Source organism: Zootoca vivipara, chromosome 9 (genome assembly GCF_963506605.1).
Source record: "Zootoca vivipara chromosome 9, rZooViv1.1, whole genome shotgun sequence".
Classification (NCBI taxonomy): domain Eukaryota; kingdom Metazoa; phylum Chordata; class Lepidosauria; order Squamata; family Lacertidae; genus Zootoca; species Zootoca vivipara.
Genome location: NC_083284.1, coordinates 25557658 through 25584534, shown reverse-complemented (window position 1 = coordinate 25584534; position 26877 = coordinate 25557658). Strand labels below are relative to the sequence as shown.

At 43.6% G+C, this 26877-nt stretch overlaps 2 protein-coding genes across 5 annotated transcripts in view; one reads left to right on the top strand and one right to left on the bottom strand.

Moving 5' to 3' along the window:
• The window catches only part of ALPK1 (alpha kinase 1), a 59353-nt gene extending 38666 nt beyond the window's left edge, over window positions 1-20687 (bottom strand). The window contains exons 1-2 of one of the 4 annotated variants that reach the window (XM_060278509.1): window positions 20540-20680; window positions 2651-5257 (exon numbers count right to left, since the gene is read on the bottom strand). The gene's annotated coding sequence lies outside the window, so the exon portion shown is untranslated. Of the gene's footprint in view, window positions 1-2650; window positions 5258-20539 lie in introns of all 4 variants that reach the window. The other 3 variants (XM_060278510.1, XM_060278508.1, XM_060278511.1) reach the window with 3 other exon arrangements.
• Window positions 20688-20806: 119 nt separating this feature from the next.
• On the top strand, window positions 20807-24536 carry TIFA (TRAF interacting protein with forkhead associated domain). Its single transcript, XM_035114118.2, has 2 exons — window positions 20807-20944; window positions 22607-24536. The coding sequence occupies exon 2, from the start codon at window positions 22632-22634 to the stop codon at window positions 23205-23207; it is 576 nt and encodes a 191-aa protein (XP_034970009.2). The 5' UTR covers window positions 20807-20944; window positions 22607-22631; the 3' UTR covers window positions 23208-24536.
• The last annotated feature ends 2341 nt before the right edge of the window (window positions 24537-26877 follow it).

The following is a 26877-nucleotide window of genomic DNA, read 5'->3' as shown; positions in this document are numbered from 1 at the left end:
GGCTGCATTCACATGGCAATTTATACCATTTTCACGACTTCCCCCTGTTAATTATTTCCACACGATGCTTGAGCTTTCACAGGATGTAAAAGCCACATCTGGAACTTTAGCAGAATATATAGTGCAAGTTTAGTGCTCAATTCCATGTTAGTTGCTTCCAGAAAGAAAAAGCCTGTTTGCAAATAAGGTGGTTTCTGTGGGTGCCTGGTGATGCAATTGGATGGTTCCCTTGTCAGAGATTCAGTATCCACCACTCACCATGTTAAAAGGTTTGTGTGACTCAGGCCTGGTGTATGTAAACTGCGGCAGCTAACGTGAAAGATGCAAACAGAACTGTAGCCAGATGCAAACAGAACTGTTTTCTAATGTTGCTTTCACACTGTGGTACCAGTTGTGAAATGTATAGGCAAGTCACGCTGAATTTCATTCACACCGGTGGATGTGGTGCAGGGGTCAGCAACCTTTTTCAGCCATGGGCCGGTCCACCGTCCCTCAGACCATGTGGTAGGCCGGATAATATTTTCAACAATAAATGAACGAATTCCTATGCCCCACAAGTAACCCAGAGATGCATTTTAAATAAAAGGACACATTCTACTCATGTAAAAACATGCTGATTCTCGGACTGTCCACGGGCCAGATTGAGAAGGCGCTTGGGGCGCATCTGGCCCACGGGCCGTTTGCCTACCCCTGAAGTGGTGTTATGCAACAACAAATATCACTGGATGATGCCACCACTGCACCAAGCCTTCTGCAAATGATGCACAACCCATGAAAATGGCAGGAAACAACTATATGCTGCCCCAAATTTTGTCACTTTACTGCCACGATTTCCTGGTTTATGGGGGTTGCAAATGGGTTGTTCCTGGAAACAAACTTCTGCGAGATTTCTGGAAGTGGCTTTGATGCCTAAATATAATGCAGAAATTAACATCGGGGAAACAGAATAAATTGCTGTGTGAATGCAGCCTCAGGCTGTAACGTTGTAGAGCTTCCGCATTCTGTTTTAAAGAACTGCTTCCGGCATCAGTTAATCGTTGCAAACCAGTGAGAATCCCTATTTACATAGGTGATCTTCATAATTTTATCAAACAACAAGGAGTGGCAACTTGAAGGATAACAAGTTTATCGTGTCATAAGCTTTCGTGAACAAGGGCCCACTTCATCAGATGCGGGAAGCATTTCCCTCTGTTACGTTTTCTGCACCTGACAAAGTGGATTCTGGCCTACAAAAGACTGTGTTAGCCTTTAAGGCGCCCTCGAGACTCTTTGTTGTTTTTGCTGCTAAAAAACAAAACAAAAAAATCACGCAGAATTACTCATCTGGCAACTCTGAACGTTATATGCTTTTAAAACTGGGTGCAATATTGGAGCCATATTCACAGTATAAAATTCTGAAAAACCAATTAAAACCCCTAAGCCCTTTTCGCTCTTAAGGCAAAAATAAATAAATAAATCTCATCCTCATTTTGATCTTTAGGCTATGCTACAATTCCAGAGAGACCAATGAGGAGGAAGAAACAAAGACCCAAGGAGCTCCACGTGGAGACTGCATTTATGGATTAATCCCAACAGGGAACAGATAAAGATCGTCCCATGAGTGTCCAGTGGGGACTTAGCGCAGTCAATTGAGAAAAGCAAATCATTATTTATGGCCAGGGCTGTTTTGACTTTCAAATAAACATTTTTAATTATTTTAAGTGCTACACTGAAACTTCCCCTTTCTCTGGGTGGAAAATTATGGTGGCCCATGAATGGAGACACTGGTGATCATACCAATCTTTTAGTCGTGTAAGGAATCATTTGTAAAGCGGAGACTTGAGGGAGTGATGTTTAAATTACTTGGGGAACTGCAACATCTGGAAGCACAAGGCTCATTACTAACATTAAGGGTTCTCTTATTTCCCTTTTTGGGGTTGTGTGTGTGTTCCCTTCTTCTCTAAAGTCTCCAAACAAGTAAAAGATTGGGGTCAGTGGAGAAGAATCACTTTCACAAACCCCACTATACTGTATGTAAGTAATTCAAACTGATGGGATAGCTCAGTCAGTAGAGTAAAGGTAAAGGGACCCCTGACCATTAGGTCCAGTCGTGACCGACTCTGGGGTTGCAGCGCTCATCTCGCATTATTGGCCGAGGGAGCCGGCGTATAGCTTCCAGGTCATGTGGCCAGCATGACAAAGCCGCTTCTGGCAAACCAGAGCAGCACATGGAAACGCCGTTTACCTTCCCGCTGTAGCGGTTCCTATTTATCTACTTGTATTTTGACGTGCTTTCGAACTGCTAGGTTGGCAGGAGCTGGGACCAAGCAACGGGAGCTCACCCCGTCACAGGGATTCGAACCACCGACTTTCTGATCAGCAAGCCCTAGGCTCAGTGGTTTAACCACAGCGCCACCTGGGTCCCTCAGTCAGTAGAGTATGAGGCACTTAATCTCAGGGTTGTGGGTTCGAGCCCCACGTTGGGCAAAATATTCCTGCATTGGACTAGTCTTCCAACTCTATGATACAATGAGGCATACATAATTTTCCCATTCTGATATGTCCATACTCCGGTCCTGGCTTCAATCAGGAGTAACTTCAAGAGTGATACAAGAGTGATACAACTTGGATTCAAGAACTCTGCTTGCAGAACAAAGCTTTTCTGACCCACCTTTGTAAGCACTTCAGTCCCCACCGCCTGTCACTCATGAGAGTTGAGGGAAACTTCTGGAATGACAGAGAATGTGGTTTTGTCAGAAGCTCCCCCCACCTAACTTTTGCTGGTTTCCTCCTCTCACTTGCAGCTCCTCGTGGCAAATTCTAAGTCATTCTGGAGAGTTCCCTGACTTCCATGAGGAATTCCCTTCCGCTGGTGGCACGGAATGCTCTAGCTCTGATGAGATTCTGGTGCCAAGTCAAAACAGATCTTGTTCTCCCAGGCATTTTGTGATGCAAATCTAGGCTTAGGCAAGGGCTGTGCTGAACCCTAGCTATTATCTAGGATAGTTTCCTAATCAGTGGCTAATTTTAGTGATTTAATCCTTGTTTTCTTTACAACATGGTGTGTATGCGCAGCCTTTTTGCTCTCTGCTGCAAGTCATCTAAAAAGCAAATTTAGGCTGCATTGCTATACCTGCTTACTTCTGAGTAGAAGTAAGAGCCACATTTTAAAATGATATACCAAATGTACAGCCAAGTACAAATTCTCCCCCGCCCCTTCAGCACTTTGAAGTATGTGCTTGTCAAAGCCACTTTGAACCCATGTCATTACGCTACACTGCATTTTGCATCCACTCATTCTAAAGGGCCAGATTTTGCTCCCTTTGGAATTCAATAGCATGAGTCCCATGGCCCTGCAGAGGGAGACCAGGGCTGAGCACCAAACGCCTGGCTGTTGAAAAGGTCAGATTTAAATTTTAACTTTCAAGTTAATGAGGTTTCTCTCCTTATCAAAATGAGCAGAGCTGTATTTCTTCCCCTTGTACTTTCCTACAACTGTAATTTGAAGTTAAATGTAAATCTGAGGTAGGAATATGGTATCTTAAATGATATTGCATATTATAATATGATTTGAAATGTTAGACTATCACCACACAACACATACAATTTGTGGGGAAGCTGCAAGTTTTAAAAACAGATATATTGTGATGTGCACTGTGGGTTGTAGGTGAGCTGGGGAGGTCTAGATGATATTAACTGGATTATAAGCATTCACTTTTCAACCCATTTATACTTGCTGAGCTTATCTCTTTGTTTGTTTGTTACTTGGTTGCAGGATTTAACCACAAGCTCTTTGAACACACTGGTGTAAATACCAACCCAAGCAGAAAACTAAATCTTCTTTTCCCCTTTTCTTTCATAAATAGGCCAGCACTTCTCCCCACTGGCATATGTTGAAACCACAGCAAGAAATTGGTGGGATATTTCATTTGTAATGTGCTGAACGACACCGGCTGTATTAAAATAAGGAAAACCCTGACTCAGGGACAGCCTTTCCTAAGGCAAGCTCTCTTGTTAATATGCACCCACATGAAAGGGTTTCTTTTCTCCTATAGAACTACAGTGTGCGTGTGTGTAAATTGCAAGGGGCTCATTGGCATAAATCTCGGCTGCGACCTCTGAGGTAAACGGGATTTACATTACTTTCTGACAAGAATTAAATGAAGGCCTTGTGGATGTATGAACAGCCTTCTAGACTGCAACAGATGGGCATGAATGTGCTCCCTAGGCAAACTATCAGTGACATCTGTGTCCTCCAAATTCTGGTGGTCTCAGCCAATTAACAGGCAAAATGGGAAAAACGGGGAGGGGGCGAGGAGGGCTGGTTCCTGCACAGTCTACCCTACCCCCTTCCCTCAGCAGTAGCAGAAGTGCTTGTGTTTAGAAATGAGATCAAGAGTAGCCTGGAGCAGAGGAGATTGTATTTTTTTAAAAAAGAAACTACAGAGATTAAGCTTTACGAGGTGGACTTGGGTTATATTACAGTAGATATTAGGGAAGCACTGTATACCTGGTAGACCTTTATAAAGCAGGCTGCCCCTTTTCTATTGCTGTCATTTATGCACCCCCCTCCCCCCAAAAAACCTGGTATCGCTGAGGTTAATTAGAATCACAGAATTTTAGAGTTGAAAGGGACCCCAGTGGTCATCTAGTCCAACCCCTGCAAGGCAGGGATTACAGCTAAAGAATTCATGGCAGTTAGATAACCAACCTGTTTAAAATTCTCCAATGAGGGAGAGTCCATCACCTTCAGAGGTAGTCCATTCCACTATCAAACACTGCTGCCATTATTATTATTATTATTATTATTATTATTATTATTATTATTATTATTATTATCATCTTACCCTTTCCCCTTACAGTCACAAAGTTCTTCCTAATGTTTAGCCAGAATCTCCTTTTTTGTCATTTGAATCCATTTGTTTGGGTCCTACCCTCTGCAGCAGCAGAAAACAAGCTGGCTCAATCTTCTATGTGACACACACACACACACACCTAAAGCGGTTCCTACTATTCTCTATGACAGGGGTGGAAAACCCTCAGGCCTGAGGGATTAAGTGGATTATGCAGTTAATTATATGATGGTCTGTTTGGGACTCTGCACAATAACATTGTTTTTAAAGCATGCACACAAAAAAGACAGCTGAGTACCATTTTATCCATATCAGCAGACTGCGGGTGTGGGACACTGATTGGTCTAAGGCCACCTATAGAGTAAATTGTTGTTGTTTATTAAATTTGTATACTGCCCTCCATGCGTAGATCTCAGGGCTGTTCCCTACATGAAAATACAAGAAAAACACACGCAAAATACAAATAAAAACAAAAACCAATAACCCCCCTCTCCCCACACATTTAATAGGGTATCAGATGTAATCAGCCAAAGGCCTGGTTGAAGAGGAACGCTTTTGCCTGGTACCTAAAGGTGTATAATGAAGGCGAGTTCATGGCAGAGGAGAGACTCAAAGCCCTTCTGGATTAAAAACTCACAGCACAATCCCACACATTTTTAACTTGGATTTAAGTACTGCTGTATTCGGTGGGGCTTACCCCCAGAAAAATGTTCATAGGATTGTAGCCCCAGTCTCCTAGCAACTAGGTTATGCCGTCTCTACTTGCGAAAAACATAATGTTCAAAGCAGCCTACTATATAACCATTGGGTCATAATGCTTCCCTCTACAGGACCACAGGAAACTTGCCTATAGTGATTCAAACTATGCAGTACTATCAGTTCTGATCATCAGTGGCTTTCCATGGGACAGAACCTGGGACCTTTTTGCATTAAAAACATCTTTTCCTTGAAACAGTATTTCCTTATGATATGATTTGTTCACATTTGCTATTCATTTGGGATACTAGTACACTAAAACACAAAACTTAATTATATTTTGTTTCTTAAGAACGTAAGAAGAGCTTGCCAGTGGATCAGGCCAGTGGCCCATCTAGTCCAGCATCCTGTTCTCACAGTGTCCAACCAGATGTCTCTCTGGGAAGACCACAAGCAGGATCTAAGTGCAACTGATATAAGCCAAAAATAAGCCAAAAAACAAATAAGCTTCTGACTTCTTTTATCTTTTCTTTTCATGCAACGGTCTTGCGTTATAACAGAAAGCAAATTAAGGCTGAGAGTTAATTCATACCCCACTTTGACTAAATACAGCACTCTGTCCACTGGGATATTTTAGTCCTCAAAGTTTTATCTGTACATGACACAGAAATTTAATATAATGGGCTATGCAGGATTTTCTCCATTAATCTTACCTTGCTGGGATATTCTTTTGTTTTTTGCAAGCATACTATGGTCTTGACCAGGGGTCAGCAAACTTTTTCAGCAGGGGGCCGGTCTACTGTCCCTCAGAACTTGTGGGGGGCCGGACTATATATATATATATATTGGGGGGGGGAGTGGAAATAATGAACAAATTCCTATGGCCCACAAATAACCCAGAGATGCATGTTAAATAAAAGGACACAATCTACTCATGTAAAAACATGCTGATTCCCGGACCGTCCGTGGGCCAGATTGAGAAGGCGATTGGACTGGATCCGGCCCCCAGGCCTTAGTTTGCCTACCCATGGTCTTGACCCATAACGATACAGTATAGTTTCACAGTACAGTGTCACCTTGGTTCTCAAACGCCTTGGTACTCAAACAACTTGGAACCCAAACACTGCAAACCTGGAAGTAAGTGCTCCGGTTTGCGAACTTTTTCTGGAAGCTGAACTTGCTCCATTTTCAGTGTTACGCTTCCGTTTTGAGTGCCACACTTCTGTTTTGAGTGTTACGCTGAGGTCTGTCTGTTTTCGCTATTTTTTTGCATTTTTGTTTTTGCGGCTCTTTTTGTTTTTGTGACTGTGTGGAACCCAGTTCAGCTACTGACTGATTGATTGTGTGCCTGCATTACATTGTTTACTGCTTTCATTTTATGGATCAATGGTCTTGTTAGATAGTAAAATTCATGTCAAATTGCTGTTTTAGGGGTTGTTTTTAAAAGTCTGGAACAGATTAATCCATTTTGCATTACTTTCTATGGGAAAGTGTGCCTTGGTTTTGGAACGCTTTGGTTTTGGAACAGACTTCCGGAATGGATCAAGTTTGAGAACCAAGGTACCACTGTATCATTATTCTTTGCTTGCATTACTGCTGCTATGTAGCTTTCCTTATGCAAACTGTACAACTGAAAGTAGGGGAATTCAAGACTTTGGAAAGCAGTTTGGTTGAAGAGCTTTGATTATCGGAGAGCATCAAGTCTCTAACAGTGCAGTTCTATGCATGTCAACTCAGAGGTAAGTCCCATACAGTTACTCCCAAATAAGCATGCATAGAATTGAAGCCTAAAGGTGTTCAGATTGGAACCAGGTTATTAATTAAGCCTAAATACAAAACACACCTGATAGGCTTCGACCATCTTACGTCCGTTCCTCAAAACATTTAGATCTTTTAAAACATATAAAATGTATCAGTTCAACATTACCTTATACGTATTACAAACCGACACCCAGAGGTGCTTTTGGACTCGCAAGAGGGCAGAACGGGGGGCGGGGCAGGGGGGGCATAACAGGGGTGGGCAGAGGGTAATGGAGCGTAACAGGGTGGGACATGCTTAAGCACATGGGGCCGGCAGCAGAACACCCACACAAAATAGCCGCTGCCAGTATATCTGCTGCAAAGTTCTTACCTGTTATGATACAAACTAAGACCACTTCCAAACTATTGGGAATTTGATGGTGGGATTCGATCATATTCTACCAAATTCAGGTTATGCAGTTAAGGTGGATTGGGCACTCTTGTGCAACAAACCCCACTTTCAAGAAGAAAAGAAAAAACAGGCTTTCACAGCATATACTGCAAATTGACAGGAAAATTTGCTGGAAAGTGTGGGATAACAATTGCTTGACGTGACATCATATAACCTTCCTGCAAACTTTCTGCAAACAAATTAAGATAATGCTCAACAAACAGGCCGCCTAGAAGCAACCTAAATGTTGACATGTGAGAACAGTGCTTTTTTTCTGGGGGGGACGCAGAGGTATGCATACCCCTAAACATTTTGTGAATCTAAGTTTGGCCTCATTGAGGGGCAGTATTTCAATATGAGTAGGAAAATGAGAGTACCCCTAAACATTTTTAAAGAAAAAAAGCACTGTGCGAGGATTCACACGAGAAGCCCTATTCATATCAGACTTTATTTAATGTGAGGAACTTTGTGAGCCTTATGTGGTTTACAGCTCAGAAGTTGAGATGCAGCTAATTTTGCAAAAGAACTGAAAACATGCTACCGGTAGAGTGTGCAGTGAAACATTTGCTATTCATGCTTGAGGCTAGAACACTAAAATGCAAAAGTGTCTCTTTCCCCCTGAGAGGTCATGGCAGGTTTTGCCCATTTGCCCATGAAGAATAAAAGTGTTCTATAGGCTTCAACGACTCCTAAGAAAGGTTTAGAGCAGAAAGTTCCTCTGGTTCATTTCGAAAGCGTGAGCTCACATTACTTGCTAGCATTTCAGCTCCCCCTCAACCCAATAGCTTAGGATTTGGGCGGCTGGTTGGTTGGTGGGGGGGGGGGAGAGGCGGTGGTTATTGCAGTTTTGAAGGGTTTGTCTCTGTAGACATGGAGAGCTGATGATACATATTCATGAATGAGAAGTCTTCCCAGACCCTGTTAACGTTGACAAAGACTACGCTGTTTCACACAGCAAGTGGACGGGAGTTGCGGGTGACGACGGCTGCAGGAGAAGATTAACTCCAAAAACAACCTTATTCCTTGCGTCACTTGGCCTTGCCTTCCTAATGATTTCCACAATTGTTGTTTTGGGACAAGACTGCCATTCAGAGATGGCTCCTTCTAGCCATATTCGGATAACAACAATTTCCTTAACTTCTGTTTTATTGGACACCACCAAGTAAGATCAGAACAGAAAGGAAGCAGTTTCACTGATTCACAGGCTGGAGTTTGGTCACTTCAAAGGTAACTTTGATCTAGAAATATGTGGTGTACCAAATTCATTATGTCTTTTTAATGAGCTTTTCAAATTTATTGCTCTTAATGCCAATTCCCTTTTCCACATGCAGCCATGTCTTGTGAGATGGTCGTATTTAGAGAGAAACAGTCCAAACTTGTACTTTTAAGGTCATTACTAGGGGAAACAACAGGTGCTTTTGTTCTCTAAATTAGATTCTGCCTTTGGCCACGTATTTCTTTTACTTTGTAAAATCCCCCTGCCCTAATGGAAGTGCATATGGAGGAGAGGCAGAATGTGGGACTAATGAATAGAAGAATTCATTGATAGAAACCTCATGAGAAAAGTGGGCGCTTTCAGATATGCCACCCAAGCCTACATTTGTCCCAGGCAACAACCAGGTTTCAGCATGGCTTCAGAGCACTGGCATATGTAGAGTGGAGCTAGAAACACCGGCCACATTTGCATTTAGAATGCGTCATCTAGAATAATCTGCACGTTTCTTTTGTGGCCCACACAACCCTGTCTTGCCACCAAGGGCCATTCTCCTGGAGGATGATCACTTGGGGATGAGGGAACAAGCCATGCTAGGTTTGGCCTGGGACCAAATGCTGCTCAAAACTGACCATGGGTTGTGCACGGGTTACAGTTAAGAAGAAATCATGGTAACAGGAATTAAGAACAGTAAAAACAGAGTGGTGGGGAAAAAAGCGCTTTTAATAGTAAGCTCATTATTATTATTGGATTTTAACGTGGTGCTCTGGCAATGGTTCAATCAGCGTAAGCATTCCAGCTAGCCAGACAGAACCGCCAACCCTCTCCTATCCTGCATTCTGTTCTAGAATGCTCCCCCCAATCTAGAACAGGGGCATCCTAGGCATGCAGGGGAGTAGGGGAGCCCTGCTATGGTAGGAGAAGCTCTTCTGCAGTTTTCTGCTAGCCGGATTTGTTGCTTCGGTCTAATTATTTAGTTGTATAAATAATTGTATTTCATTCTGGGATCTCTTGATGAAGGATGGTATATAAATAATAATAACAATAACAATAGTTGAATCCCACCCATTATTAGCATTAGATCACCATCAATACCATTATAATTTTAGCAGTCCATTCATCTGAAGAACCCTTGCTTCTCCATTTCTTTGTCATGTTGCACCAGAGTGGAAAACTGGTGGTCCTCCAGATATTGCTGGACTACAGCTCCCATCATCCTTGACCATTGTCCATGCTGGTTGGGGCTGATGGGAGCTCGAGTCCATCAACCTCTAGAAGGCCACGGGTTCTCCAGCCGATTTAAATTATAGCATGCTTTCCAAGAATGTAAAAATAAAAGCAAATATACAGTAGCTTTTCCTGGTGAATCAATTCGTCTTACGGTGCCTATTAGTTACTTTAACTAAACCATATATAAAATGGGGGGGAAGCAAAGCACCACTGAATTTAGCTTGACTTAATATGCTGCTGGTGGTGGAGAAACTATAAATTACCTCAGAGGGTTTACTGTGGTAAAATCATGCTCTCCCTCCCACCTACCCCTGCCCGTCTGATTAACATGAAGATAAAGAAATTTGTCTCTCAGAGTGGACTATCAATGCGCTAAGCTCAGTTTCGAGGGTTTATGTTATCATGCAATGTTTGCTGTAGACATTTCCATTTCATTAGCATATTCTGCTTTACATGAAACCCAGCGATGAATGCTCCTCCTGATCTGAAGCTAATCCTCTTTAAAGAGCTACAGGCTATATTACATGTGGCCCAGCCACAGCTATGCCATAGCTGAATTGCTTTGAAGCCTATTGAACAGTGTTCTCTTGTGAGACGATGCACAGGCCTATAAAACCAATGCCCCTTCTGTGTTGTGAAAGCCCACTGTTTTTTCAAGAGGAAGGGTTTTTATAAGAGGACAGAAACTACCCCACCCCTCCAAGCAAGGCCACACCACTCATGAGAGAAAGATGATGCTACACTTCCTATATCGTTTCTAACCACCAACTCATAAGTTGCACCAAACAAGATTAGAGTAAATGTTGTGTATTGCATTTAGCATTTACATTGTTTGGAAAGCAATAATTGAAAGGGAATAGATTGTTTAACATCATACTGGTCAAAAATTCGTAACATGCAAAAATAAAAGTCATCTTCTGCGGTTTACAGAATACAGCTTTTGATGGGTAGCATCCTCTATAATAGCAGTGACCTTAATTCACTGAGTACCAATCCTTGTATAGACAAAATAGCTTTGGAAGACTTGAAAAGACCTGCAAAAATATAATAAAAGTTAGCGGGGAGGAGAAACAAAAAGGTTAGGGGACCACTCCTCACAAAAAAACCTGAATGAGGACTGAGGTTAAATAATCACAGAATGGGAAAATCAGATGAAGAGAAAATGGAATGGAGGCTCCCCCAAAAGGCAATAACTGGCTGGCTGGCATCCTGAACAACACTCCATTCCACATTGTAACCTTTTCCTTGGTGGACCCACTTGTACACTAATACTTCACAGATTAAAGTGGGTACAAAATAAAAGGGTGTAATGAAACTGAGTGAATATTAAGTAATCCAAGACTTATAAATGGTGTCTTTGTTGAAACAAAAATAAATAAATAAAATGGTAGCTTTTCAAGCTGTGCAATGTGAAAATCCTCTTTGGGCTGAATCATGCGGCATTTTTAGCTACTCATGTCCATAAAGACACTTTTATTTTTTTAAAAAAACACCTTATAATAAACAAGACTTATGAATACTTCGATCCACATAAATACACTTTCCAAAGATTTCCCAGAATCAGCCTTGTAAATAAGTTCACAAAAGTTACTAGCCTGCAAGCAACCCCTCCCTGCTGTGGGTCTGCTATAAGATTAGTAGCCTGCGTTTCCATGCTGACTGCAGAGGAAATGAAGCCCTGTGCTTCACAACTAGCAGAGAAATGCAGGATGTTAGGCTCTAAGCAGGTTAGTTAAAAATGGGCCTTCAGCCAAGTGGCCTGGTGGAGGAGGGATGGACTAAACCAAGGTTTCCCAAACTTGGGCCGCCAGCTGTTTTTGGACTACAATTCCCTTCATCCCTGACCACTGGCCTTGCTAGCTAGGGATGATGGGAGTTGTAGTCCAAAAACAGCTAGAGACCCACGTTTGGGAAACCTTGGACTAACCTAACCCATTCCCACCTGCTCAGTGAGCTAAGTAGACTAAAAGGACTGACTCTTTAAAATGCTGGTGCCAATGTCCTGTAAGATGATGTAATGTAATCTATTCTGAATTTCAGTCTGTCTCTATTAAAACAGCATATTGGCTATTACTAAAGTCATTTACAAACCAACCAACCAACCAACCAACCAACCCACAGGCACTCAACATGAAATCGCGTAATGTGGTATTGGTAATCAGATGTGTGAGTGTGCCAAACCATTGCATTGAGGTATACAGTCATACCTCGGTTTAAGTACGCCTCGGTTTGAGTATTTTCAGTTTAAGTACTCCACGGACCTGTCTGGAACAGATTGATCCACTTTACATTACTTTCAATGGGAAAGTTCGCTTCAGGTTAAGTACACTTCAGGTTAAGTACGGACTTCCGGAACCAATTACACTCATACCTTGGGTTAAGTACGCTTCAGGTTGAGTACTCCGCAGACCCATCTGGAACAGATTAATCCACTTTCCATCACTTTCAATGGGAAAGTTCACTTCAGGTTAAGTACGCTTCAGTTTAAGTACTCCACGGAACGTCTGGAACAGATTAATCCACTTTCCATTGCTTTCAATGGGAAAGTTCGCTTCAGGCTAAGTACGCTTCAGGTTAAGTACAGGCTTCCGTAACCAACTGTGTTTGTAAACCGAGGTACCACTGTAAAGGGAATCAATCTACCGGAAGTCTCTCCAGATGAGATGTGTTGCTGAAGGACATGACTGTGACAACCACCGTGTGTTGTTTATGAGTCATCTCATGATACGGTTATTAGCCTTTGTAGTCCTCATGAGCAGCTGTGGCTGTTAAAGAGCTCCTGGCACTCTGCTGGGAAAAGGATGTTCGGGTAAAGAGCCCTCTTGAATTCTCCCTACACTTTTCAGTTCGCTCTGGCTTTCACTCTTTCTGAACCCCTTTTCTACAGTAGAGTGGAGTGCTGTTGCTGTGCATTCACCACTACTTTACGGCTGCGCTTGCCAACATTGGCACAAAAATACCATTTGGAAAGGGCCTGCAATATTCCCTCACCTGAAAACTCAAGAATGTTTGCTTTAGTTCTTTCCAGCCTTTGGGTTGTCCTTCTCGGCTGCTCCTTCTGCAGAACTTTTTGAAGGCTTTGCCTCTCTCACTACGTGAATCCAACTGGTCAAGGAAAAACAGTGTCTTTTTGAGGGGCAAGGGCTTTCATACAAAGCACCACCCAATTCCTCCTCCCTCTCAGCTGCTATTTATGCTAAAGGAGGCCTAACTCCCATTGCAGAGAGCCACTTCTTCTGCGCAATGACCAACCAGACACTTTTGGGAAATCCATGCAGGGCATGTAGGCAAAAGCTCTCGAACCAATGCTGGGGAGCAACAACAGCTTTATGGATTCATTCCTGAGAGCTTCTGAAGGCAAATATCCTGTGCTGAAGCCCTGCTCTGTCTTCACGACCACCCTGATTCTCTTATTTCTGTTCCTTTATTCTCATTGCAAAAGGAACGGCAACTCTCACCAAGATACAATTCCCAAGGACGGTTGAACTGATTTCACAGAACGAACAAACTGCAGCCAGCTACAAAACTGGGGTAGCTCAGTTGGCAGAGACTCTTAATCTCAGAGCCATGGGTTGAAGCCTCATGTTCGGCAAAAGATTCCTACATTGCATGGTTGGACTAGGTCACCCTTGGGGTGCTTTCCAACTCTACAATTCTATGAAAACTGATGGCCTATGGGGATTAGCTGACATGTAGAGCTAGCAGAGGGACATCTTGGGGTGTCCATCACAGCTTTCTTCCTAGCCATATGGCAGCAAATATCCAGCAAAACCAGCACTGAATGGTTGTAATTCCAGCTTTAATCTCTGGCATCTCCACACAGGGCTGAGGAAGACCCCGTCAAAAACCATGGAGAGCTGCTGGCCACTGGCAATTAATGAATACAATACTGAGCTAGATGGACCAATGGTTTAACTTGATATAAGACAGTTCCTTTTATTCCTATGAAGTTCTGGAAAGAAAGGATTATGGAACTGGGAAATCACTGAAGAGACTGCATAGCATTCATCCAGATAATGAAAAACCCTCGACTTACGAAGTACTCGACTTACGAAATTTCGAGTTACAAATGAAAAAAAATGGTCTCACGCTTACATTTTTTCGAGATCCGAATGGAAAACCGTTGCGGTTTAGATGGGTTTTTTTCGATTTACGAATTTTAGATGCAGTTTACTCGACTTACAAATCTTTCCGTTTCCAATGCATTCCTATGGGAAACCGCTTTTTTTGACTTACAAACTTTTCGACCTACAAATGTGCATTTGGAACGGATTAAATTCGTAAATCAAGGGACCACTGTATAGACATGTAAGATTACTTAGATCAGGGTCAGATTATGACCTTTAGAGGACTTAAGCACAGAAAATATTACAGTGCCCCCCTTATGTAATAGATATATTCAGGCGTGGTGCTAGGGCTTTTTGTGCCCTAAACAAAACACCTTCTGGCGCCCCCCGGGCGCGCATGCATCATGACGCATGCATCATGATGCACGCACGCACGCCGATGCCCCTGCGTCACCTCCATTGGCGGGAGGAGAGCAGGCCAAGAGGGGAGCTCGGCGCCCTCCCCCGCCTGTGGAGGGGACGTTTGAGCTCCTCAGCGGCGGCTGCTGCAGTGAGTGAGCGGCGGCAGCAGCGCCCATAGCTGAAGGCTTCAGCTGCGGGCGCTGCCGCCGTTTGCTCGCTGCAGCCGCTGGGGAGCTCACAGCATCCCCTCCGTGGGCGGGAGGGCGCTGAGCTCTCCTTTTGGCTCGCGCTCCTCCCGCCTGTGGAGGGGACGCTGTAAGCTCCTCGGCGAGCGGGCGGGCGGCGGTGGCGGCAGTGCCCATAGCTGAAGGCTTCGGCTGCGGGCGCTTGCCGCCACTACCACCGCCACTTGCTGCGTCCGCCGCCGCTGGGGAGCTCTCGCCGTCCCCTCCATAGGCGGGAGGGCGCTGAGCTCTCCTTTTGGCTCGTGCTCCTCCCGCCTGTGGAGGGGACGCTGTGAGCTCCTCGGCGAGCGGGCGGGCGGCGGCGCCCATAGCTGAAGGCTTTGTCTGCGGGCGCTTGCCACCACTACCGCCGCTGCTCGCTCGCTGCGCCCGCTGCCGAGCTCTCGCCGTCCCCTCCATAGGCGGGAGGAGCGTGAGTGCGCGCCTTGGGAGGGCGGCGGTGGCGCAGCGAGGGTTTTGTGGGGCAGGCTCGGCAGCGCCCCCTCCATTTTCGCGCCCTAGGCAATGGCCTAGTCCGCCTAAATGGACGCACTGGGCCTGGATATATTGCGGTTACAGGTAGGTTGCAGTTATCACATTATTTCAATCTATGTTAGTAGAATGCCTCCTGCTTTAGGTGAGGGTAAGTAGTAAAAAGAGAACAGAAAAATGGGGGCAGAGTATGTGTGCAAGGACTTGAAACTACTAGGGAAGAGTAAAGTGGGTGTGAGCTCCTTTCCAGCAGGTGCCTAATCTTTTCACACAAAGGTTGCACTTCTATGCACACACCTTTAAGCCCAACTGAACTTATTTCAAACACAGTGACCTGGGCTGCAGTAAATCACGTTTTAAAACAACATGCAACTAAGTGCTTTTCAATATTTCTGTTTCATGAGATCTGCTGACCTGGAATTTCTTTTCTATTTCTCATTGATTTTGAATCACTGATGTCATGATTTTAGATTATTATCCTTGATGCCTTGCTAAAGCTTTCCTTCCACATCTCACATTACTCTGCATTATATCCAACAGAACACCTTGCTTGTCACTCATTCTTCACTTTCTCTCTCTCCTGGGTATAATTCCTCAATTGTCGTACTTTCCAATTCTCAAAAACAATTACAGCCACAATCTCACTGTTGGGTTTGCTGGAGAATGAAGAAGAGGAAGCTTGTGTTGCATCTGCCGTTGCTGCCTCTGCACCTGCTCTCTGGGTGAACAGAGGATTTAGTCTCCATGGTTGTCAGTCCAGAACTTTCAACCCTGATCTTGTCAAAACAGATGCACGCGAGGACTTGTGTCGAGCTTGGTGAGATTACTCTTGTGCACAAAAGCAGTCACGTGCTTATTAAGGAAGGACTGAGTCCTTCAGAAGAACAAACAAACAAAGCATTGATGGACAATGTGTGCTGATGAGTATGTCTGATGCAACATTGCCATCTAGAGACTGGGAAGCAAATACACTGGAATAGACTTTCTTCAAGACCTATGGAGAGTTTATCTAAACTAAAGGGTGATAGGATGGATCTTTTAAAAGAAAATAGTGTATTTTTATTATTTGGAGGCGGATATATATCTGCCCGTTAGAGAAAACAAGACTTCCCAGATCACATTTTTATATGCTTCTTTCAGTTTAACTATAGTTTCCATACTTGGTAAATTGAAACATGTGATCAGCTTCCACTCTTCAGATCCCCCCATTTCCCCCCAAACCTTTCACTTCTTCCTTTCACTTCCAATATTTTGTTTGTGAACAGAACTTCATGTGAATTTCAAACATATGCAGATTTTAAATGGATTTTCTGGAAATCAGTGGGGAACATTCCGGACAAAATTAAGCATTTTTCAAGCACATTAAATGCAACAGGACACGTTTATATGTATTGATTTCATTCCAAAGAATCAAACTGCTGTAAAAGTGATTAATTTTGGCTGCATTGTGCCAAATATTTATTTTAAACACTGTATGATAAAAACATATTTCCAGTATATTTATTGCCTTAACCTTTCCATTCACCTATTCCTTTCTCACAGAACTTATCAGTTCAAAAAATTCAGGAGCGCTGGATTCCTGTTAGCCACACAGTGCTGAGCTCTGGGCATGTGACAATTTCTTCCTTCTAATCCTGGTTTCAGACAAACTAATGTTTGCTGCTTTGTCCAAACTGGTAAACTATGGTTTGCACCTGTTGAATCCAGTTTGTAGAGCAAGTGCAAAAATAGTTTGGTGTCTGGAACGTAACTAGTACTACTACTGCTACTACAACAACAACAATACTTTTATTATTTATACCCCACCCATCCGGCTGGGTTTCCTCAGCCACTCTGGGCAGCTTCCAGCACATATAAAAACGTAATAAGACGTCAAATATCTTTTTTCTTCTTCTGGTTGTTGTAGTTGTAGTTGTTATATGGTGGATGTTTGATTGTTGTTACTTAATGACTGCAACAGTTTTATGTGTATATATTGAGAGTTGCTTTGAGGTTTATGCAAAATTTATAAATGAAAAGTTATATTTAAGTTTTTAAAATAATTGAATAGGTTTCATCCCAAACTCCCTGGCTCCACAACGTTTCTCCATCCCAGAAAATGGGAGGGCAAATTCCAGCCAGGCAAAGGCACTTGAGGAGTGGGGGGAGGGGAACAGGACCAATGAGGAGTGTGGCCTGGAGAGAGGGCGTAGGCTGGGGAGAGTGAGGACCAGGTAGAGCAAACTGGAGGACCGCAGGTGGCAAAGGACTGCACAGCACTGCACAGCAAAAACTCACACAGGAATCTTCCTCTGCCCTACCTGGAGATGCCAAAAGTTAAAGTAGGGATTCCCCCCCCCCCAACAAACACGTGCTTAATGAATTTATTATGGCCCTTCCTGTTAAGCAAATCATCAGTGTTGTTAACTTCCAAGAAAGTCTGTTAGGACTGAGGTACAAGAGTTCCCACACATCAAGTTATTTGTGTGTGTATTGGGTAATAAACCCAAGGTTCTTTGAGTAATAAAGCAATGTCTCCTTGAAAGATACACACTGACAGCTTTCTTAGCTCTATAGAAACCAACAATAAAGTAATAAAGACAACATCCTTCAGAAAGAGTATGTTTCCGCCTAACCTGAAAAAATAATAATTTCTTGTAAGTCTGATGCTTTAATGAGGAAGTAAGGTGAAGGAAGATGTGAAATTCAGTTTGCAGGAAGTTCACAGGAAGACTGACAAAGATTGCTCAAGAATGGAACGTTCAGAGGCCTCTGCAACATTTTGCAACACAGCTTAGTTAGGATCCGTTCCAGAGGCCCGTTCGCAACATGAAAGGGTCGCATCCTGAAGCGCCACATCTGCGCACGCGCATGACGCAATGCGGTGCTTCTGCGCATGCGTGCAGGTTACGGACGTGCCGAAACCGAAGTAACCCATTCCAGATGTATCATGAGGTGTGACTGTACATAGCTAGTCTCATGGCTGGTGCAAGGCATTATGTGAGAGGGAGTAGGAAGCTCTATCTCACGGCTATTTAGCATCTTTTTCCAGAATCATGGATTTAAAACTCTGGAGAAAACCCTACAAGCTACTTCTCTAATAAAAAGTTGTTTTTTTAAAGGAAATGTAGAAAGGAAATCCTGCAGATGAAGAAACATATAACAGTACACATTGGAAGTGCTTGATATATAATACAGTCATACCTCGGGTTGCGTATGCTGCGGGTTGCGTACTTGGCAGACCCAGAAGTGTTTACTTCCGGGTTCCGCAGTGCGCGCATGTGCAGAAGCGGTCTGCGCACTTCACATGTGCATAGAAGCGCTCTATCGGTACTTTGTGCATGTGCTAAAGTGCCGCTCGGGCTGCGTACTTTTCGAGGTACGAACAGCACCCCGAAACGGATTGAGTACACAACTCGAGGTACCACTGTATATGACAATGATAGTAACAGCCTTAACCAAGAGTGGTGAATAAAACTCTGGTGTCCCTAATGAGAGATAGAGATGTGGAAGGTGAGCAGCTATTTTCCATTGAATGATAAATCTCCAAAATGTGTTTACAGTGGTACCTCGGGTTAAGAACTTAATTTGTTAAGAACCTGAAACTGTTCTTAACCTGAGGTACCACTTTAGCAAAGGGGCCTCCCGCTGCTGCTGCCACGCGATTTATGTTCTCATCCTGAAGCAAAGTTCTTAACCCGAGGTACTATTTCTGGGTTAGCGGAGTCTGTAACCTGAACCGTCTGTAACCTGAAGCGTCTGTAACACGAGGTACCACTGTAATTGGAATGATTGTGAATGCAAGAGTGAACCAAAGTAGTCATAAACAGGTGCACTTGGCAGTCATCAGGGATTCCCAAAATAGTCACCAGTTTGCTAGTGGTAGCAATCAATGTCATTTACAGCATGGAAAGTCCCTACCCTACTTTATTGTAGGGATAATAATAATAAAAATAATAAAAACCTTGTCAGAAATACAGAAAAGTCTTTCAGGTGATAGAACTGCTGCACCTACGCTCCCAGCACCCACTGCTCCTCTGTAACATCTTCCCTCCTGCATGTGACAAAGGTGAGCTTCACTGGCTATTCAAAATAATGATTGACTAGCATGGCAATGAGGAAACTATGGCCCTCCAGATGTTGTTGGACTACAGCTGCCATCATCCCAGACTGTGTTAGCTGAGACTGAGGGGAACTGAGAGCCCAACACCAGGAGGCCAGCGTTTTCCCATCCCTGGACTAGCAATTTCTTCAAGAAACTGTAGACTCCTGTTACTTCTGCTAAAGGAAGGCAGGTAAGGAAGGCTGTGCCTATTTTTCTCCCAATGTTACACTATGACGGGTGAAGCTTTTCTAATGTCCTAATATAGATGTAATGCAGACCTTGTTTAAGAAAAGGCAGTTCCAAAGAAATAGGTTTTAAAAACACACTTGAAAACTTGTATGCTGGAGCTATGCCAACATTAGTGGGGGCTTTGTTTGCAAGGACCTGCAGCTCCTCCCCTTTTAACAGGCAAAATCGTTCTTCTTAAACTCTTATCTATCTGTGAAGGATACTCTGAATGAGTTTTAGACGGTAGGGGGCACCAGGGATGAGTTCATGGAGCCAGTGTGGGCGTGTAGCGGCCTGGAAAAGTCTGGGAACCACCACTGCTTTAACATTATCAACAGTCACTGACTTCAAGAGAGCAGCCTGCACACCAGATGGCAGCCCAAACACTGTTTCTAACCATCCCTGCACACTCCTAACGTCCCACTCTCCAGCCCCTCCTCGCAGGGAAAGGAGGAAATCCCCTGGCAGAGCAGAGCTTCTGCTTCGAGATAGCAACTCAACTGGTGCTCGTCATCTCCCTTCCCTCGCGCCCCCTCCCCTTCCCCCTCTTTCGGGGCCGGAAGGACGGGAGGAAGGGGCACGTTCTCCAAAGGAGATGTGAAAGCAATCTGATCACATGGGGACTGCCTTTTCTCTGCTCCTCCACTCCAAGCTCGCCCAATTTTGCTGCCTTCGGAAATTGCTTGACGCAGGTAAACATATCAGCGTGTGTGTGTGTGTGAGAGAGAGGGCAGGAATCGTAAGATTTTAATCTGAGCTTGTTTTAAACTGCAGCAAAAATAAAGAAAAAGGGGGTTGGGAAGCAATCGGATGTGGAAGGGCGTAGGGCGAGGTTATGCTTTTAATTAGAATAACAATACGGGGGGCAACGGTGGCTCACCTTGCTCTCTGGCTACTGGCGTTTTCTAGGCAAAGGAGGCCGGGGGAATTCCAACGCTCGCTTTGCGCCAAGACGTGGCGCCCGCTGCCTGGGCTCGGACCTCTCGCTTGCTTTGTTCTTTCGTGCCTAGCCGGAAACGCAAGTGAAACTGAAAGTGAAAGTGTGATTCCAGGAAGGCGCTTGGCTTCCTAAGTGGCGAGGCATTGTGGGATGGCCCTCCCACAAGCGATAGGGCTGGTCGGTGCAACTGCTTGCGGCGAGGATGGCACCGTCTGCAAGCCAGACCTCGACCAAAGGAAAAACAGCCAGTTATTCCTCCTGGGGCGTTATTTTCTAGTTTAATTTGGTCCCACTTGCCAGATCAACAAGCACCCCTTACTCGGAGGGTAAGCTCCTAAGGAAGAGGTAGGTTGTAGCATATTTTGGGGGGTAAGGTTTAAAGTGGCCTTTTTATTTAAAGTGGCCTTTTATTCAACACCACCTTATGACCAAGCAGCTTGCTGCAAAATAATCAGGACTTTTGAGATCACCAGAACCCTTCATCAGGCTGGAATGGCACAACAAAGTTTAGCAAAGGGCAGGGGTATGTGTATATATGTTTGATAATAAAAAAAAGCTGGCTTGGTATTCAGGCCAAAACAAAACGTCACAAAAATACAAGCAAGCCTTTGAGTCCACCAGAACTCTTCATCAGGTTGGGTAATGTAGCAAAGTTTAGCAGGGTAAGAGAAAAGCTGATGTTGAAACTACTGTGGTCAAAAAGTTTGCTTTTGTATGAGCTTAGAAGGGGTGTAGCTATGGGGGGGGGCTGTTAAGAGCTCTTGAGGTAGAGGAACAGACTTGTGGGCTTTGTCTAAGTATGTAGTGTATAGAAACAGCTGTTATTTCTGGAGTGCCTTCCAGTGAGATGCCAGAGAGAACCATGAAGAACGTGGGTGCTATCAAGGATGCAGCTAGATGTTTGGGTAAAGTGAACAGCTACAGTCCAGTGTGGTTTTAAGTTGGAGTAAGTTGAATTCAGTAGGGCTTCATTTCTGTCACCAACCCAAATTTTGAATTGTCCCTCCTTTTGTAGCTAGCCTTACTAGGGTTTCTAGGAGCCTAAGTAGAGCGCAACAGCATAAGGCCAAAAACCCATCTATTATAGCATTCTGTTCCTACAGTGGTCAACTAGATGCCTATGGGAAGCTCACAAGCAGGACACAAATGCAACAACTCCTGTTGTTGTACCCTAGAAACTGGTATTTGGAAATATACTACTCAGATATTGAAGGTACAGAACTATCCCTGGTGGTCTAGTGGTTAGGGTTTGGTGCTCTCACTGCCAGGGCCCAGGTTTGATTTCCGGTCAAGGAACACGTATTTAAGGCCTGGACAACCCAGTTGGTTAGAGCAGGTTGCAGATGTGATCCCCGTATGGGACAGCTGCATTTTCCGGCATTGCAGGGGGTTTGACTAGATGTTCCTCAGGGGCCCTTCCAACTCTACAGTTCTGTGATTCTATTATTATCTTTGATAGCCATTGGCAGCTTCATCCTCCATGAATTTTTCTAATCCCCTTTGCAAGCAGTCCAAGTAGGTGGCTATGGTCACATTTTGTAGCAGTAAATTCCATAGTTTAGTTACATACTGTGTGAGGTTTTTTCTATCTGTCCTGAATGTGCCATCACAAGCAGGACACGGATGCAAAAGTCCTCTCCTATTGTTGTACCCTAGAAACTGGCATTCGGAAGTATACTACAGTACTTGGATACTGGAGGTAACAGAACTATCCCTGGTGGTCTAGTGGTTAGGATTCGGCGCTGTCACTGCCACGGCCTGGGTCTGATTCCCGGTCAGTGGATGCTCAGTTCTAGCATTGTGAAAGAAAATTGGATGGGGGGAGCATTTGGAGGTAAGATGGTGCCAGGCATATCCATGAGAGGGAAGGTGGCTGGTTCATCTGCCTGCTGCCCTGGGAGAGGAGCTGACACACATTTTTCTGACTGTAGCTTGTTTTTTAATTTTTTTTGTTTCTGGTTGTTGTTTTTTAAATAGTGTGAAGTTGTGTTTGATGTTTTCTTCCAGGGTTTTTCTGAGAACTAGTACTGCCATGGCCAACTTTGAAACTGAAGATACAGAAGAGACTGTGACCTGTCTCCATATCACAGTCTATCATCCAAGTCAAATGGAAAAGAATGTATTCCAAACCTTCCACTTTTGCCAGCCACATCACGTGAAAGTAGATGACCTAGTGAAGTTTGGAAGAGATGATCAGGTCTGCCGCTTTAACTTTGTAGATGGACGGGTCTCACGTATTCAGTTTGCTCTGCAGTGTTTCAGACACTTCAACAGCTCAAAGTTGGGTTTCGAGATTAAGAATTTGAGCAAGAAGACAAAGCTGATTGTGGATCACGCCGAACTGGCCTACCTGAATAAGGTTGAGTTGCAAGAGACATGCATGGTTTGCTTTGGAGAGTATCAAATGCTATTGGAAAAAGAAGAAGGACAGTCAGATAAGTATTTTGACATCCGCTTTGAATTAGCAAAAACACCTATGTTGCAGAAAAAAAACTTGTCTTGGCGGGAACCTATACCTGAATGTGGCTTTTCATGTGCTGAAACTCCAGTCGAGATAGATGAGACGGAAGAAACGGGAAACTCCCTCCATGAGAAATGGACTTACTAGTTTCAATGTTACAAATTCAACGTTGTTGGTTTTTTGCCCTATGTACTATTGCAGTTGAATGGTATCCTTCACATATGTCCAATATATGCCTACACTATGAATAGGTTAGCATTGTTCTTTGTAAGCTGCCACTTTACAGGTATTTTGGCATCATTGCTTAAAATACTGGTGAGGAGCCACCAGTCTGAGCCTAAGTATCTGGTCAGTGGCACTTACAAAATACAATGCCTTTGCATGGTTTGACTTCAAACTGCATGGGCAAAGGAAAACAGGTTACCTACTGTCATTGTGATTGACAGGGCATCCTCTATCAAAATTGGCTCCTGGGGGTGGGGAAGGTAATGATCTGGCCCACCATTGGGATCCAGTTTTCCACCTCTGGCTTAAAACAGGTAAATGATAATCTATCATACAGAGGACTTGGCAGTAACAAAGCAGGCTTTCAATACTTTTCAGCTTGTACTTAAAGGTAGCAGTGGCTGACCTGTAGCCTTCCAGATATTGCAAGACTCTCAACAATTCCAGCTGTCAGTTCCAGCCAGCATGCCCAATGATCATGGGATAATGGGAGTTTTAGTCCTAAAGCTGCCACAGCCACAGGTTAGCCACCTCTGCTCTAAGGACTACCTGAAGGCAAAAAGAAAATTCTGACCTTGTAATACCACTGTCATCTTGGATGGATGGCTAACTGTCACCCAACAATATAATGCAAAAGAGACTTTAGAGAACATAATAGGGTATGCAGTATCTAAAGGCCTCTTTTATATTTCATAGCCTGACCTGTATATGCTTCCTGCTCTGTTCCTGAACAGCTGTTGATTTGAAATTGCTGCAATTTGTGAAAGTAAATAAACGCATGCATGCTAGCATTAATACTGTTGTGCCACTATTTTGATTCCATTTGGACACCATGCTGTGTTCTTTTGTGTAGCGGTTAGATTGTGAGATTAGGATTGGGGCAGAGGAGGCAACTTCAAATTTGCATTTAACCAAGAGGAATGCTGGGGTAGACCTTGTCTAATCAGGTTTGGTTCCCCTTATTAATGAGGTCCACTTGGTGCCTTTGCTGACCTTGACTAAAAAAATACATATTTTCCAAGCTTTTGATGGATGGTGATTGCTATTAGCATGCTGCTAGAGCTTTATACTGCTGTTATGAGTGGAGCAGGGGGTTGTTTTGTGTATTGCTTATGATCTGCACGTATTTCTGTACGACTGCTTCTAAAATATTTTTTAAACTTATGCTAACAATATGTTACAAGTCTTTTGGAGGCCTTCTGTGTAACAAGCAACTAAGAAGTTTACTAAATAAACACAATATAATCGCAATCTCTCAGCCTAACTCATCACAGGGTGTTGCAAGGATAAGAGGTAGTTCAGTAGAGAACTGCCTACATCACCCTTAGCTACTTAAGGGTAGGATAAAATGCAATTAATAGCATTATTAAAGATTCAGGCTGCAGTCATCCAAAGTTAGGCTGCTTAAAATGGGATTTATGTTGCCAAGCTTTATGCAGGATTGCAGCCAAATTGAAAATCAAGTTCAGCCCTCAGGGAAAAAACTGGTTACAGCGTTAAAAATGAAGAAACATGTACACCATGCATTTAAAGCACTCTTCTGTCACTTTAACAGCCATGGCTTCCCCCAAGAATCCTGAGAACTGTAGTTTAAGGGTGCAGAGCATTTATTTAATAAAGTTTATACACTGCTTGGTCTCAAAAAAACAACCATCTCAAAGCAGTTTACAAAAAGGGTAGGACAATAAAATTGTAGGTAAAAACAGTTAAAAACAAATATTTAAAACATTCAGAATTTTAAAATCACCAATAAACTAAAGACACTCATCAACATTCTACAAATCTGGGTAGGCCTGTTTAAACAAAAATGTTTTTAACAGGTGCTGGGGAAATAAAGGTGCCTGTCTGAGGTCAGCAGGTGGGGATTTCCAAAGTTAGGGTCTGCCACAATGATCAATTTCTTACTAATATTGAACAGGTATTATGTGGCATATGTAAAAGTGTCAATTCTGTAGTTAGATCTCCCACAGAGCTACAATTCCCAGCACCATTGACAAACTAGTCCCTACAATTCTTTTGGGAAGAGGAACCATGACTGTTAAAGTGCTGCAAGCATGTTTTAAATGTATGGTGTTAATGTGATCACAGGTTTTCACAATGGATCATTGTTTGCTTAAGAATATAAGGAAGGCAAGGGGTGGTGTCTTTGAGCTAAATATACCAACATAACATGACAAGGGCAGTGGGGCCAATATGTGATAGATAGCAAAGCCACAAGTCTTTTCAGTAGTAACAGAACAAAGATTGGAATGAGGGACAGTAGGTATTAGCTTTGTAATAAGACAGCTAAGTGCAAAGTTTTTGAATTTTAGACTGAATTCTATCAAAAGTTATTTTACCAGGTTCTGTTTCTTTAGAAGTGGAGAATTGATGTGAAAGCTCCAAAGGACCACCCTGCTGAATCAGACCCAAGCCTCATGTAGTCCAGCATCCTATTTTCCACTTTGCCAATCAGAAGTCTATAGAAAGTGCAGGTGCAAGAGGGCAACAGCTGCCTCTTGATACTGGAAGAAGTATAAAATAATTGTGATTAGTAGCCACTGATAGACAAATCCCAGAAGTATAAGGCTGATTACCATCCAAACTGGAGTCTCCCACTAGTCCATAGCAGGAAGAGATTAATTTGCCCCACCTTTGCTCTTCAGAATTCTACCAGTCCAATTCCACCACCAACCCCAAACCCACTGGTAGTAGTGGGGAAGCCACCAACCCATATACAGTCATACCTCGGTTTAAGTACACCTCGGTTTGAGTATTTTCAGTTTAAGTAATCTGGTTAAGTTCTCGAAGCTACGAACATGAGTTTGACCAGACAGGAGTGCCTGGCGTGCTATGGTCCATGGGGTCACGAAGAGTCGGACACGACTAAACAACAACAACAATCTGGTTAAGTAATTCAGGTTAAGTAACTCATACCTCTGGTTAAATTACTTTCGATGGGAAAGTTCACTTCAGGTTAAGTACGCTTCAGGTTAAGTACGGACTTCCGGAACCAATTACACTCATACCTCGGGTTAAGTACACTTCAGTTTAAGTACTCCACGGACTGTCTGGAACGGATTAATCCACTTTCCATTACTTTCAATGGGAAAGTTCACTTCAGGTTAAGTACAGACTTCTGGAACCAATTGTGTTTGTAAACCGAGGTACCACTGTATACCATGCAGGAGTCCCCATTTGGTCTGCAAGTCTCATTTTCCCCAAGCCTATGCCTGATGAGGTGAGATGTGGGGGAGGTAAAGATGCAACTCCTGCCAAAAGAAGGGTTTGCAGGTGCCAGCCAGCTGCATCTGCTAATGTGTGTCTTTGCCCTTGCAGTATTAAATCAACTGATTGGGTGGCTCTGCCGACTTGTCAGGGAATTGGGAGAAGCAAGGAACTTGTCCATCAGCTAGGCAAGGCTCCTAACCCCATGACGCCTGGGAATGGCACATCCCTCAGTTATGGTAGAAAGTAAGCTTTTTGCCTGTGTTCATTTTTCAGCAGGGCAGGCAATTCTTGCATAGCAACTCACTTCACTTTCAGGTACCAGTTTGTACAGGTAGTATCAGGCTAGTTCTGAAGTGTGTAAAAATTTATTCACAGCTTGAGA